This window comes from Aptenodytes forsteri, unplaced genomic scaffold (assembly GCF_000699145.1).
Source record: "Aptenodytes forsteri isolate BGI_AS27 unplaced genomic scaffold, ASM69914v1 Scaffold172, whole genome shotgun sequence".
Classification (NCBI taxonomy): domain Eukaryota; kingdom Metazoa; phylum Chordata; class Aves; order Sphenisciformes; family Spheniscidae; genus Aptenodytes; species Aptenodytes forsteri.
Window position 1 is genome coordinate 5,336,225 of NW_008795018.1, and position 15,897 is coordinate 5,352,121.

A 15,897-nucleotide genomic window follows, 5' to 3' on the forward strand; every position below is an offset into this window, starting at 1 on the left:
AACTGAAAAACGCTAGTTGTCATCTTAAAACTACCCAGCAGATGACAAAAGCCTTGTCATTAATTTTGAAATGGGTTTTTTCCAGACCATGTTCCCAAATGTCCAGTTACAATGATGATGACTGGGCTGATGCATCTTGCTGTTTGACAGAATAGCGTACCAAATCTTCTTGTTAAATGCCAAATTAATATTTGTTTGTTACTGCCCTGTAGGAACTATTACTTTTCTGGGAACATTAGCTAATGGTTTGTTGGAGGTGGGGCAAGAAGAAGTAGAAGCAAGGAACAGCAGCTGCAACAGACAATCTGTGAATAACAGCCCTCATCGCTTAACTTTTTCTGTTAAAGAAGCTTTAGATTCCCTTCAGTTTTTTGGTGATGAGTCCGAACAGCACAAATTCGTGAAGAACCTGTAATAGTCTCATCTCTAGGCTTTTTTTGTTTACTGCTATTGACAAAGTAACATTCACTGTTATTTGGCAGTTTCCATTTGTGAATGGGTTGTGCTTGAACGTTAAACAATCGGTTTACATGTCCTGCTCATTCAAGGCTGTTCTGTATGATGTAGTCCCCTGGGAAGCTTTTAGCACTGTAACTGCATCTTTGTAGAAGACATCAGTTTACTAGATTTTACATCTCTTAAGGTTAGAGTAGAAAAATGTCAGGTATTTTGTGAGCATCTTTTGCATGTCACAGTAAATAGACCTAGAAAAAAGATGTTTTTGTTCACTGTTTTGAAATTTTGTAGTCTCTTTCCATGCTGTCTAACATTTAGTATTATTTTAATTTTCCCATAGTATTTTAAAAAAACCCTGTAACTGAAAGTTCCAACACACTTTAATGTCAGCTTGTTGCTTTTGTATCATGATCACATTATGTTGGGTAGAAATAATTTACTTGATCATCAAATAGTCCTGCTTTTGCAATTGATATATTAGAAATTTGTTGTTAAATAGATCTGCAACAGATGGCCTTTTCTGTTAACATACTGCTAAAAATTCTGTTTCTTGAAAAAAGGAGATAATAGGAATTCTTCCTAACTACTTAGTTCTGGGTGGAGCTATTCATGCCAATGTTTAAATGTGTTGCTATTTTTTCTTAGCAGTTACGCTGTTTTAAATCTCCATGCTTCTTTGTGGAACAGTGGGTTATAACTCTAAATGAAACTTCTTAAAGTCCTATTTTACAGGTAATTCTTGTTAAGTAGACGAATAGCATTCGAGTTCTGAATTATTTCTTTCTGGATTTTGAAGATTAATACTGCCTTTTTAAAGACAGAAAATATTGTCTCACATGAGAACACTTGTAACTTTTTATTGGAAAGCAGGTCAAAGAGGTGGAAGAAAGGTAGAAAGAGAAGATCTCTGCAGTTGTGTGACAGAAGTATGTTACTCGGAGATCTATTATATCCAGATTTTTGGTGTCTAGTAAAATTAGCTTTTTTCATTAAGGTGTCTAGACAATAGCTAAAATTACTTATTACAAGTATTACAATTATTATTATAAATTGAATAGAAATTTCAGTAAACTTTTTCCAATTGTAGAAGAATATGTATACATTTCAGTTTTTCCTCAGGGCTTTAACTAAAGTGTTATAACTGCTCTGCATGCTTTGGGAATAAATCTTGCAGTTGTACAGAGTCCTTGTATGTACTAGATGCTGTCTGAGGTGACTATCCGTCTCAGCTCAGAAAATGTTTCTTCATTTAGAAAAAGGTCAAAGGACAGCCCTTGAGAGGAAACATTTAAATTCTAAGTCAATCCTAAAATCCTGCCAACTAGCAAAATAAACATGCCCAATCTAGTCTTTAGCCCATTTCTACTTTTACCGTTGGAACAACTTTCCCCTGTGCACATGACTTTGTTTAATGAACTTCATGTTACAACATATTAAATAAGATGATATATAAGGAAGTATTTTAGAATTTTATACACATCTTTCTTTAATGGGGTATATAAGGCAGCAAACATTCAGAGGTCATCAAACAGTTCAATCATTTTGTGTGTAGTTAACATTAGGAATAGACATGAGAGTTTAGGTTGGGAATAGGAAGAGTGGAAGCCCAAGGATTTTAATACCAGAGGGGAAGAGATATAAATTAAGAATATCATGAAGGAAGACTGTTAATTAATTAGGAAGATAAACCTTTTGTATATAAGGCAGGAAACATTCAGAGGTCATCAAACAGTTCAATCATTTTGTGTGTAGTTAACATTAGGAATAGACATGAGAGTTTAGGTTGGGAATAGGAAGAGTGGAAGCCCAAGGATTTTAATACCAGAGGGGAAGAGATATAAATTAAGAATATCATGAAGGAAGACTGTTAATTAATTAGGAAGATAAACCTTTCTAGATGATAGGAAATCTAGAAGATTGGTGTGTATTATACAGAAGTGGGAAAGCGTAATGAAGATACTTACAGAAAAGTTGCAGATATAAAAGGAAGAAAAACAGTATTTTCATGTTCCATTTGTAAAGGAGAGATAGAGGCACTTTTAAACTTGAAGGATTTCATCTAAAAAAAAAAAAATTTTAAATGTTACAAGATTTAAAAAGTCATCTTTTCATTTTTAAAAAGAAAATGAATATTTATGAAACTCTTGGTTCTTTCTGAGTAATATATATTTACATATGCATGCATTAAAACATTATTGGTTTCAAAGTCATAAATTTTGCAGTAAGATGTATTTTATCAAGATTATGATCATGCTAAGTGTCATGTATGGTTATGTCACTTTAAAAAAAACACTAAGTCATTTTAGTCAAACCTTTTTGACTTCTAAAAGTTAGGGTAAATCAAGTCTATGTAAAAATAAAATTAGATTCTTACTAGCCAATTTAGTCAATTAAATTGATAAAAATTCTGTGAACTATTAATAATAATGTGATGCTTCGAAGTTTTTTTTTTTTAAAAAAAAACAACCTAAAATTTACATTTTAATTTTAACTCTTACCATGTAGGAAATAATTATGAAAATTGATACATCTGTTGTCGGGTATCAGCATTCATTGTTTCTAGTGGTAACATGTAAACTGAAGTTCTTAGTTTTTCCTTCCCATAGAAGTGTACTCAGGGCCAGGCAGCAGAGAGCTGAGTGCGTAGTCCCAACCAGGCCCGTCCACGCACACCAGACTCATGCACATAGTACATACATGACCAACTGCTGTGGATGGACACAGGCAAGAGAATGACAACTTTGTAGGCACCCACATGACACAAAATTGCTCATATAAACATGAATCACTCTAATGGGTTTATGCTTTCCTTTTCAATCAGGTTCAAAGTCTGCTAGCAGATCTAATACCCACCCAGCCACATGCACACACTCACATCAGCCTCTCCTGGCCCCTAGACCCTTGATCTCTGGTACCCACCTTAGACACCTCTTGTCCAACTTGCTGACTAATACAACCTGAAGTTTGCAGGAGGGTTACATGAATGTACTTACGTAGGTCTGTCCGGTATCTGAGCCCAGACCTGTGGTCTCTCTGGTAGATGGCCTTCAGATCCGTGGTCTCTCTGGTATTCAGCTGCCAGGTCTTTCTTGTCCCACTTACCAGCTTATCCTGTCTCAAGTTTGCCAGCAGGTTTAAAAACATGTCCCCTCACACACACAATAGAGAACTTAATCACACAGAAGGTTTTTAGAAACAGAATTTAATGAGGAGATGAGACAGGCTACAGTGATCACGTGCAGGAGTTGGCCTGGCAAGTGTATTGACCAGGAGCCTGCTTACTTGCAACTGTCCTGTTTAATCTCATTCCTTCTTTATTTTTCTCATGCTTATTCGTCCTGGATTCATCTTGATCTTTCCCCTCCTTTGCCTCTTCACCTAAACATCCCATTAAAAATTCCATGTTTGCCTAAAAAAAAAAAGTAATTCCATAAAAAGTTTCACAGATGCCCACAATTCCCCTCCTCCCCAGTATGCCATAGCAAGTTTGCTCTTTCTCATGAGATCCATGATAATCTTGTTTTTCTTCCCATCAGTTAGAGTTCTGGTTGAATCTTTTGAAGGTAATGCTTGAGCGGTTCCTGTTATGGCTCATTGACAGGTTCTCCAGAGTTCTGGGCTTTGTTACTATTCCCAGTATCTATGGTTTGTCAGCTGTGTTCATTTTATGACTTCCATTTCTTGCCTTTGTGTTTTCTGCTGAATAGCTGTTAACAAGTTATTTTTACAGAAAGTTTCAATTCAGATTAAAAGTATTCCTTTTTTCTCCTCATTTTCCTCTCTCTTCCTTTCTCCATGTTAGAATTCTATTTTTCTGTCTTAAATGGCTGTTATTCAAGTGAGTTATTGATGTCCATAGGGAGAAATAAGTAACCTCCTGGAAATTTATGCCCAGCTTTTCTCATACTGGTAGGTGGTTTGGTTCTAAGTACAGCCCAGAGTAGTGTATGTTTTCCAAAAACTAGGAATTACAGTTCAAATGTCTCTGCTAAATTTTCTGTGTATCATTCCATTTCTGTATCACAAAGGTAAATACTGCATACTTTTCTAAATAATTCTGTTGCTTTATAAGTTAGTGTCTGAAACACTATTTCTAAAATACGTTTGTGTGAAATATGTTAATAATGGAAATAATTTTTTTCTTTCTAGAACCAAAATTGCAATTTCAGCCACCACATCAAGTACAGCACAAAGTTATGAATACAGAACAGAATGGCATCAAAGAGAATCATTCAAGACACATTTCTCGCAATGACATGAGACAACCAAGGAATGAGAAACCCCCTCGTTTTCAAAGGGATATTCAAAATTCAAGGCAGGCTTTGGAAAGTGGTGGGTTACCAAGAAACAGAGGTCCTGAAAGGCACAGCTCTTTAGAACATTGGACAGATGAAAAAAATAAAAGTGACAGACATTATCCTAGAAATGATAGGCCAAAGGATTTGGGTTATCCCATAGCCACTCACCAGAGTGATATTGCTTTCAAAAAAAGGGATAACAATATGCAAAACAGAGTAGGAAAAGGGGTGTCTTTCACAGAATTCAAGGAGAACTCTGCTACTCAAGATACTACAGACAACAATAACCAGAAACGTGGGAAAAGGGAAAACCAAATACACAATTCTGAAAATTTTTGTGATAGGAAGGCACGGACAATAAGTAGTGAAGCCTTTATGGTAAAAAGTGAGCAACATTTTGGTGTTAGTAACGACTACCAAAATCCTGGTAGAACTGATAATTTTAATGCTGTACCAAATGGAGATACTGAGCATCATCAGAAAGGAAGACGAGTAGGACCTATCAAATCATCAGGACCCACTATGATCCCATCTTTTGATGATAAAATGTTGTATTACAACACCGGTCCCAAAAGGAGATCTGGGCCCATCAAACCCGAGAAAATATTAGAACCATCGATTCACATGGAGTATGGAAAAAGTTGGAGACCAGGGGATGAATGTTTTGCTCTTTATTGGGAAGACAACAAGGTATGCCTTTGCCAAATAAGTACCACCTTAAATTGTACCTTTAATGTTTTCTTACGTACATTTGGGAGATTTTAACATGCTAGCACAGAGACACGGGGCTTTGCTCATAGGTGTGTAGTGTGCTTGTTGACTAGCTTCTTGTTCTTTTTTTTCTTTGTTTATGAGATATGTCGCTTGTATTCATTGCATGAAACTTTAAGCGCTTAAATTGTCATCTTGAAGGTGATTGTTTCTCTCATTGAGGTGGAGCTTAGGATGACTAAGCTCCTAACTGAAGCATTTGACTTAAGTGCCAAAAATGTGAAGGGATGAATATGGATCTAAGTGCCCATATTCTTTTCCAAGGAACAAGAAACGGGATGCTGTGCTATCTAGAACAGTCTGTAATGGTAGATGTGTAATGCCTTTTTCTAGAATAAGTCAGCGTGCAACCTTTACTAGCGCAAGGGAAGACCAGAGTCTGCAGGAATGGGGCGGTTTAAAAAACTCTGTCTTTTATTTCAGTCATCGCAGAAAGGAAACAGCAAAAGGCTTATTTTTTATTATCATTAGTAGACTATTAGCTGAAGAATTTGTGGAACAAGCGAGTTATGCTGCATGATAGTTTGTTTTACTGATTTTTAAAAGTCTAAATACTTCATCTTCAGCTGTTTTTTCCTATTAATAAGATTTCTCTTCCGGCAAGACACTTTCCTTTCGTCTTCTCCTCCTTTCTGAAAAAAGTTTTAGCCTATTTTCTTTGCTTTGTTATTATCTGTTCAGGAGTTCTCTGTCACTCTTCTTGGGTAGTTTCTTCCGTTTTTGACCCTTTCTTATAACCTGAGAACTACCTTAAATATTATTGTTCTTTGAATAAGTTTTATTCCCACCACTTTCTGTCTTTTTTTGTTTTAATGTTACTTATTTAAGGTTTATTCCTTTTTTGTCTTTTTTTACAGAAAGTAGATAGTGTTAGCTCAGCAGCATGACTTTATTTTTCTCTCTTTTTTTTGTATGACTAAAACGGATGATAAGGCATGCAGAATTTTTGGTAGTGGCAACATATAGTGAGTTGACTCTCTGAAATAGGAATATGTAGCTTGGGTGGATGGATTAGTGTGAAATATAATGGCATATTACGGAATTGTTTCCTATTTTGAGAAGCATATTTGCATTACTGTGAGATGAGTTTTTGAAATTCTGGAAAGTGTGAAACTTGCAAAATAAGTAGATACGAGGTAATCCCAGACTGTTACCTTAAAAGTATTCATCACATTAGAAGTGGTTTTTTTTGAGGGTTATTGGGTTTTTGGTAGTTATAATGAATGCTGCTGCTCACATCTAGGACAATGTTGAAATGTGATGATAAAATACAGTACTGAGCTGTTAGGAGGCAGCGATTTCTTTGTGTTCAATGAGATAAAAGTGATTGAATATCTTCAAGAAAGCTGATCTGTGTTTGCATAAATGTCAAAAAATCAAGTTTTGTGTTTTATCATATTTTATTTTGTGTTAAAATAGGTATATATCAGTATGTACAGTGCATATGGCTGATAGGCACTTACCGATACATGTATTTTAAGAAAAAGTCTTACAGTAACACTTCTCTGTATAAAATAGCATTTGTGTTAGCAATGAATTTGTTCTGCTTTCAGAGAAATGGAAACAAGTCTTTTAAATGTTCAGTGTGATTTCATAAGCTACACATTTTCTCAACGAGTATTCTAAATACATTCTACCGTGTCCTTGAAGTCTATCATGTGGAAGTTTAATACATCTGGTTTAATATCTGGTAGAAATCTTATTCAAAATATAATACTGACTAAGACTAAATGTGTATATATATACACACACACATATATATATGAGAAGATAGTTGTTAAGCTGTTTGTGGTATTTCAGGTAGTATTTTATGACCTTTGAAAATTTCTCTTTTAAGTTCTACCGGGCAGAAATTGAAGCTCTCCATTCTTCTGGGACAACTGCAGTTGTTAAATTCTGTGATTATGGAAATTATGAAGAGGTGCTTCTCAGCAACATCAGGCCTGTTCATGCAGACACATGGGTATGTGATAACAAATTGTATTAAAAAAATATAAACTACATAGTCTGTACAAAATATGTAACCCTTCAGAAAACTAATGCCTACTCATGCAAAGAGTGTTAATTGCATGTGTAGAAAAATAGTTAAGTGAATACACGAACAAAATCTCAACTTATGAAGTTTCATATAGACAACTATAAAAGTGTATTATCATGTGGTATTCTTCTTGTACAATAAATTTCAATTGTATTGTTTGAAAATGAATAATTGACCTGTCAGCCAAACAGTTTTATGCATATTTTCTCTCTAAAACGCTTACTCTATTAAACACGGTTTTCTGTTTTATTTCATGTACATTGTATGTTGTTCTGTAAAGGTTAGGAAACAGTCTTTTAATATATATATATTCTGAAGGTTTTTACTACATGTGTATGTATGGCTAAATATAGACATCTGTATCACTTTATTTTGTATCATGATTTTATTCTTGTTTCAATGATTTCTTCTTTGCCAAATGTTGTGGTGGAGGTGTCTTCCTTGAAATCTGGTTTATGAGATTTAGAATGTATTAGCTTTATGGAAGTTGGAAATTTCAAAAGGCTTTATTTGTGAATGTCATGGAAATAAAGGTACATTTTGATTTTTAAAAAAAAATATCAGGAGTGCACAATTCTTTGCTGTTTACTCTTACTATAAAAAGCTGCACAAAAAGTATTCATATTTGTATATTGATTCCTTAATGATTAGTTGACTGTGTTTATTTTCATTTCTTACCTCTGGGTCATATAGCCATATTGCTACTGCTGCAGAGGTTGAACAGTCAACTACTGTTTCCTGCCTGTGGTCTTTTAACTTGTGGGCTTGCTGTAGCTCTTAGATGCCCTTACGGCCTCTGAGATGGCCTTTTTATACTTAAAAAGATATCTAAAACTCTTCCCAGCTGATGCATTGCTGTTTCTATGAAAATTTTACCTTCTCTCCCTGCCCCCCCTGCTTCTTTTTATCCCAATAGCTGAGCTGGAAGGTGCTAGTTTCTTACTGTATGATTGTACTTATTTTGACCCTTTTTCTGGGTTAATAATCAGCCTTTTCTTCACACTTTTTTGACTACAGTCTTGAGGAGTGGCTTTTATTTTACTTTAACCCTCTGAAAATTAGCTCTCACAGAACTTGAGCTGGTGTTAAGACTAAGTTGATCTAGTAGTGAGGTGCCAGCCTGAAGCAGTGGTCCTTCCTGCCTCTTCTGCCTATCTCTGACCACATGTTCCTCCTGTTCCCTCTCCTCCTGTGTTGGATTGTCAGTCATGTAGCCACTGGATGAGTTGAATGAGATGTACCACCCTTTCCCCCCCAGTTTCATTTGTTTTATTTCAGAGTTAGTTTGTTAAAGCTGGCACAAGATGGTGGGACAATATATGGAGAGGGGATTCTGCCGCTGGAGTAGCATAGTCCATGCTACATCCTGATCTAGTCATTGAGGCTTCCTCAGTTGTTACTGGGGAGAAATAAGGATTTTTCCAAGGACCTTTCAGTCCATTCAGAAATGAAAGATACTTTCCTCAAGGTTCTTTTTTCTCTCAAGGGAGCCTAGGTGAATAGCATAAATTTAAACAACTAAATTTAGTTCATTATAGTTGTAGAAGATAAATGCCAACCAACATCTTCACAGTAAAAAAAAAAATTATGGTTTCTTCCCGAGGTTTTACTGTTTTTGTTGCTAAAAGGTCCTTGCAGCTATAGGATTTTTACAGGAGAAAGTTGATTAGCCCCTTGCTTTGTCGTGTTTGGATGCAAACTCTAGTCCTCATTATGCATTGCAGTTCTTAATCGCCCATTGGGGTCATGTTCTGATACTCAGGTGTCTTTTAAGCTGAACACTGTTGGTCACTTTTCTTTGTCTCGGTGTTCATATTGGTATATAAATCTAGATAGCACACACAAATGCAAAATGAAGTTCTCATGCTGCTTAATACTTAATTCTTTGTCATAAGATTTAAGTAACTTTGTGATATTTCCTCTTTACAAGAGAACAAAACAGATTTTAAACTGACTTCAGTAATTACTTTTCTTTCACTGATCAATGTTATCAGCAACAGTTAACTTGTTTTATTGGAAGTGTTATGCTGAGTTTTATTTCAGTCCTTCCGGGTAACTTCCATATAGCTAAGTCTTTCTTAGCTGTCTGTACTGAAGAATTGTTGCTAATGTAGAAATATAGTGTATGTGAGTTCTGATGTCCTAATATTGCCAGTTTTTCAGACTCCTTTTTGAAAGACTTGTCGATATTAAGAAAAGATTTAGTGCGTTGACTTAAAGGCATAAATTTAGTCTATGTGTTAGAATTGATTATTCTTTACTGTTTTCTCCAGCACACTTTCTGGTACTCGTGTTGAATTTAAATTTTTTCCCAACAAATATAAACTGGTGAAAGTATACCACTGGGGGGGGGGGGGGGGGGGGGGAGAAGGAGTAAAAATAAGCACCTGAGCTTCTTGTCTACTTTTGGCAACCTTTATAACTATCAAAAATAGTAAATTAATGAAATACTCTACATTATTAGTAGGTTTAATATACTTTTGTTTTCACCCCCTGCTGGTTAACAATCTGCGCTCTATTCCTGCTGACTCTCTAATACTGAACTGAACTGCATTAGTACAAGTTTTGTGGTTTTGGTGGGTTTTGTTTGGTGGTATTTTGGTGTGGGGTGGGGTTTTTTTGGGTTTTTTTTTTTCCCCCCTTGACTGTAGATCAAATCTGCCTGATATTCTTAGGATACATTGTGCTTTCCACTTTAATGGAAAAATTGTTACTAGTTGATCTTAAGACTCCTTGATAATTCATTGTATATCGTCCATCACCCAGTTTGCCCTGAGTCCTTGTAAGTTTTCAGTCCCTCTGACACCTAACATGCTGCTATTTATCTTTCTGATGGCTAGAAGTATAGAAGATAAAGCTGTGTTTTACATAAGGTAAATAAAAAAGCTAGTGGGGATTTTTTTTTCAATAATCACATACAATACCCATATAAACATATGTAAGAACACTAAAACTGGGTTGTTGTTTTTTTTCTTAGTACTTGAAAAATATGTCTGAGGTATGCAATTCATAAATATTTTTAATAGTAATATTACATTTGGATTCCGCTGTTTAGAGTTCTTCTAAGTATCTTGTATGTAACACTACAACACTGTATCCTTCTATTTCCCTCAATGTAGCAGGGGTCACTTAATGGAAATACTATAATCCCAATGAAAAAATTCACTGAAAAGCCATTGCAGAAATAAAACATGCTTGCTTTTTCTTGTAAAATATGTAAGATTATACTAACAACTGAAAAGCATGGAACGTTAAGGGCCTTCCTGACTTACTTAATAGTTTGTTCTGTGGAAAAGAAAAATAAATAAAGTCAAGATAATACTTTAAACTTTAAGTCTTAATTTTATTCTCTAACTTGCAGGGTTTTCTTTCCTTAATAAATTATGAAAATGCGTAGCCTAAGTGCTTATCTTGTGACATTTTTCCCCAAAGCTAAGTCCTTGCTTTCTGTTTTCCATTCTGCATTTCCTTAGTCACGTGATAGGCCTTGTTCCACCATTTACACTACGATTACCCTTCTTTTTTTGTTTTCTATTATTCTATGAAGGAAATAAGGCTTGTAGTTTTCCCACCTGTATATGTTATGGCCTTATTCTGATTGCTCTCAAAACAAGCTAAAATTCATACAAACTTTTTGCTTACAGTAATTCACTTAAAAATACTAATTATGAAGTGAAGTCTGTAGTTTAGCTATTTCCTCTTCCTGTGTCTTGCACTGTATTTCTGCCTAAAGAGGTAAGAAGGCAAAAATTATGATTAAGGTATGTATAATCCTAGTTCTTCTATAGTCTGTTTTTTTCTGTGGAGAGTGAAAATGCACTTTGCAGCTTTCCTCAACTCATTCCTCTAGTAAGGAATTCTAGTTGAGGAAAGAAAATAGCAAAGGGTCTTGACTTACAGTTAATTCATGCTGGCAGACACTGGAGAGCTCAGATTTGGTAATGTTGTGTCTTGTACCTCACAGAGCTCTTTGATTTTAAATCAAACTATAATTCAGGGCTTTCTTATACCTGTCCCCTGTTCCAGGTAAGTAAAGAAGTAAACTCCTGTGAGTTTTCTGAAGGTGTTCAAACCTCTCTCCAGCAATGTAAAGAGCAACACTGAAAACCACTAGATGGTGAAGGCTTACAGCTGCTTCTTTAAGCTGGAGAAACCTTTTGCCTATCTGTTTATGGATGTTTTGAACCCGTTCCAGTGTCTTGATTTACAACAGGCAAATACTTACTTGAAGGATTGGGTGCCATTTCTTTATGGCTCTTCGGCCTGGACGGCCTTGGCATCACACTATGATCTTTTTGTGTATTGTGTCAAGCAGGAAGTCTTTCCCATTGAATAATTAAGTAGGTGCAAAAGTGTCTTGGTTGGATCACTTATCTAGCTCCTGTCCTCATAGACTATACTAAAAGCAAGGCTGTTAAAAGAGAATTATACAATCTACTTAGCCGGTTCTAATATTACTGTAGAAAAAATGTGCCTAAACAGTTGCATCAGACAAGAATTTGATGTCTTTAGTTCTTTGGCTTCTGTACTGTTAGGAAAATCTCTAGAATAATTTTACAGTTCATAATTGCTCATTGACTAAATGAATTAAATGAAGGCTGAGTATTTTGGACTACCCTTCTTCCTGAGTGGTGGTACGTATTTATTAATTCATTTTAATCTAAAAAATTACCAGTATGGATTTAGTTTCCACAAAAGGCCATCTTTCTGCTTTATTAAAAAACTTTAGATGTAGGCAGTTCTTTTGTTGGGATGTGCCTCTTTTTCTGTCTCACCAATATGTGGTGATTTCAGTTGCCTCTGTCCTGCCAGGCTGAAAAATTACTTTTCATAGTCTATCCTAAAGTACTTCTTTTTTTTTTTTTTTTTTTTTATTAATACCAGAGACTTTTTTTATTTACTGGAAATGTTGCCTCAAATTCCGTCACATCTTTTGCAGAACGTCGTCATACATGCCTTTACACAGAATTAACCTTCAGGTTCTGTCAGGATAATTCTTTATGTAATTTACTTATTTCCCCAGTCTTCTTTTAAGAGGCAGTACTTAGAGACAAGTGTTGTGGAAAGCATTTATCCTGATAAACTAATAGTAAGTATTTGTCTTTAGCACCTCTGTCCTCTGAGAAACTACATAGTTTTTCAGACTTTAGCTTGGTGTATCCATGTTGGAATACAGACAGAGTATCACAATTTAAGTTAACTGTTCCTTTGAAAGTTACTAGCGCTGAGCTGAAATGTATTAACTGACGTTTAAAGGTGGTTAAGGAACTGCATTTTACTTTTTAATAAACTAAAAGCAGACAAATTTCAGTTGGGATGAGGTAGTTTATACTAAGTGGGCATAAAACAATGGCTTTCGATTTTCTGTCTGTGTCATTAGGCATTGCAAAATATGTTTGAGTCTTCTACTTGAGCATTTCATATTCATCAGACTATGAAATATCATTGCAAATTATTGCCAGCTGTACCAATCAGATTAAGGACACATTCTTTTTGGAGTTTGTAGTTACTGAAAAAAGTTGTGACAGTTAAAGCGGAATACTTGGAGCATGACGCTGTTGTTCTCCCCCTGCCCCGGCCCCTTGTTATTAAATGTAATTGATGATGATTCATTATTTGGAGACTGTATATGGGCTCCTTAGGTTGTTTATTTTGAGAGAGACTGTTCCTCACTAAACACCTTTCTTTAAAGTGACTTGCAATTTTGTTTTGAGATAGCATAGCTTAACCTGTTCCAAGTATTGTGTTTGATTGTATTGTCATGTGATAAAAGTTCTTCAGATTCTCGCTTTGAGACTTCTGAAGGATTTTATGCTCGGATTTCTCTGTATTGCGTGTGTTGAGGTTGAACACATTGAGTATGTAAAACAAGTTTGATGTGTAAAAATGTCTGGACTGTTCCTGCCATCACCATTTCTCTTCTGATTTCTCTCTTCTGTCTCTTTCACGTTTCAGTGTTCTGAGTTTGTCCACATTTAATAGATTAATTCAAAGGATTTTAATTAAAGAGGAAACTGGAGGAATTGGCATAGTATTCCTGACTGATTGCTTTCTAGGGAAGAGAGACATGATACTGTTGGCTTGGTATCGCAGAAGAGAAGCTATGACAAACCTAATTTGTAGTGGGGTGGAATCATTTGTATATGATTCCAGATCTTACTCCCTCTTATGTATACAGCACGTGTTGAATAGACACATTATTTAATGTACCGAAGTTACCTTGTACAGGGGTGGTTAATGTCTGGAATGCTTGGTTTTTTTTTTTTTTCCTTGTTTGACGACTTGCAAGTGTTACCAGTAATAATACCTGTAAACAAGAAATCTTCCATAATGTAAGAACTGGGGGGGGGAGTTGACTGTGAAGGCAATTTTTTGCAGAAAGGTGATTAGGTTATTCTTCATAAATGTTAAAGCACATGAAATTACTCCTTTTGGGTTTTTTTGTTTGGTTGGTGGTTTTTGGGTTTTTTTTGGGGGGGAGTGTTGGGTTGGCTTTTTTGAGAGATGTGTTTTTCTGCTTCTGTTGGCTTCCTTAGAGTAAATTCTTTAAGGTTTGTAACAATGACAAGGACTCTTCTTATTTTCTTCATATTAATAATGTCATTTGCAGGTTTCTTTCATGTCCCAGGAGAGACATCTATAGACTATTATTAAATGAGTGCATGTGGATGTCTGAGATAGACATAATTGTTCATGTTGTCAAAGAATAGCAGCAATTAATCAGATTTTCTCAGAATATCTTTAGAGAGCATAAACGGAAGAGGAAATGTTTTGGTCTGACATCTTTCCTACAAAATTTGCTTGCCCTCTCAGAACTTGGTTGGTATATCTAGATTTTCAAAGTTTTGGAGAAGTATTTGCCTTACGCAAAGCATTTAATATCTTTGGGAAGTTAGTCAAGATGCATTTTTTTATAAGTATGATACTGACTAATTATTCTCATTTACTGGGGGAGAGTAGAATGTCAAAGATTTTGAGATTAATTCCATAATTCTTTTAAAAATTAAGTGTGGTGTTGAAGAGCTCTTTGCCAAAGTGGAACCTGTTTCTCTAATGAGAGCAAGAGTTGGGTAACAAGAAAGCAATAAATATGTAATGGCTACATAGAGGTTTTTTTTTTTTCCCCCGTGTTTTGTGCATTTATTGTGTATGTCACCCATACTGAACATCAGACATCATAGGGTCTTCTAACTTGGGCCATGCTATCATGCAGGAGGATATGAGGGAATAGCTTCATTGCTCAGAAAGATTGTTTCAGATTCTCCTATGCTTTTATGAAGCACACTTATCGGTCATCTTTTTTTTTTGTTGTTTTTGTTCTTTCATTACCCTATACGCACTAAGTATTTTCATTAGTACCCAGTTGGAAATGTTATTTCTGACTTCTTACTGGAAATCTTGAGAGCTTATTTCATGTAGGTTCATTTCAGTAGATATAAAATGTTTTGCTGAAAAGATTTGTGTAGTTATGTCATAGTATCCTTTTTTAATTTGTTCCTTATGTTGATCTGTTTTCTGATCTGCATTTTCGTTCTTTCCCTACATTATATTTGCTCATATAGGACTTCCACTGTGGGTCAAAAGGCATATAGGAGTAAATGAAAACGGTGTTTAGCTATTGCGGTAATCTTTGTTCCTTTCCTGACAGAGCTCCCTCAGTGTACCTTTTAATTCTAGGACAGTGATGATGAACCATTGCTGTCCAGGGAGAGGAGAGAAGTTGAGTCCCCAGTGAGAGTGTTGAGTCTCCCACGAGTTCCAGGCCAGTTAAAGGAGGGAGCTACACAGCAAAGGTTGATTGCTCGACCTGGAAAAGGACTTCCCTCCGTATCAAGGAGGGAAGGGAAGTATTGTGGACATAAGTAAATTGGTGTGGGGGGTGTTATTATGTAGTGCTTTTGCTTTTCTTATATATGGAAAAGTTTTTTTGTTTTTTGTTTTACTTTGTTCCTAACTTATTGACTAATTATGTGTAGACATAAATATTTGCTGAAGATTAGATTTTAGAGCTTTAAAATCATAGAATCATAGAATCGTTTAGGTTGGAAAGAACCTTTAAGATCAAGTCCAACCGTTAACCTAACACTGCCAAGTCCACCACTAAAACCATGTCCCTAAGCACCACATCTACACATCTTTTAAATACCTCCAGGGATGGTGACCCAACGACTTCCCTGGGCAGCCTCTTCCAATGCTTGACAACCCTTTCGGTGAAGAAATTTTTCCTAAGATCCCATCTAGACCTCCCCTGGCACAACTTGAGGCCATTTCCTCTCGTCCTATCGCTTGTTACTTGGGAGAAGAGACCGACACCCACCTCGCTACAACCTCCTT

At 35.6% G+C, this 15,897-nt stretch overlaps 1 protein-coding gene across 2 annotated transcripts in view; it reads left to right on the top strand.

Annotated features, from left to right (window-relative positions):
• TDRD3 (tudor domain containing 3) overlaps positions 1-15,897 on the top strand; it is a 73,784-nt gene that overhangs the window by 40,126 nt on the left and 17,761 nt on the right. For both annotated transcript variants that reach the window (XM_009275653.1, XM_009275654.2), the window contains exons 10-11: positions 4,606-5,444; positions 7,363-7,488. In XM_009275653.1, the coding sequence (XP_009273928.1) occupies positions 4,606-5,444; positions 7,363-7,488 (965 nt within the window). The remainder of the gene's footprint in view (positions 1-4,605; positions 5,445-7,362; positions 7,489-15,897) is intronic.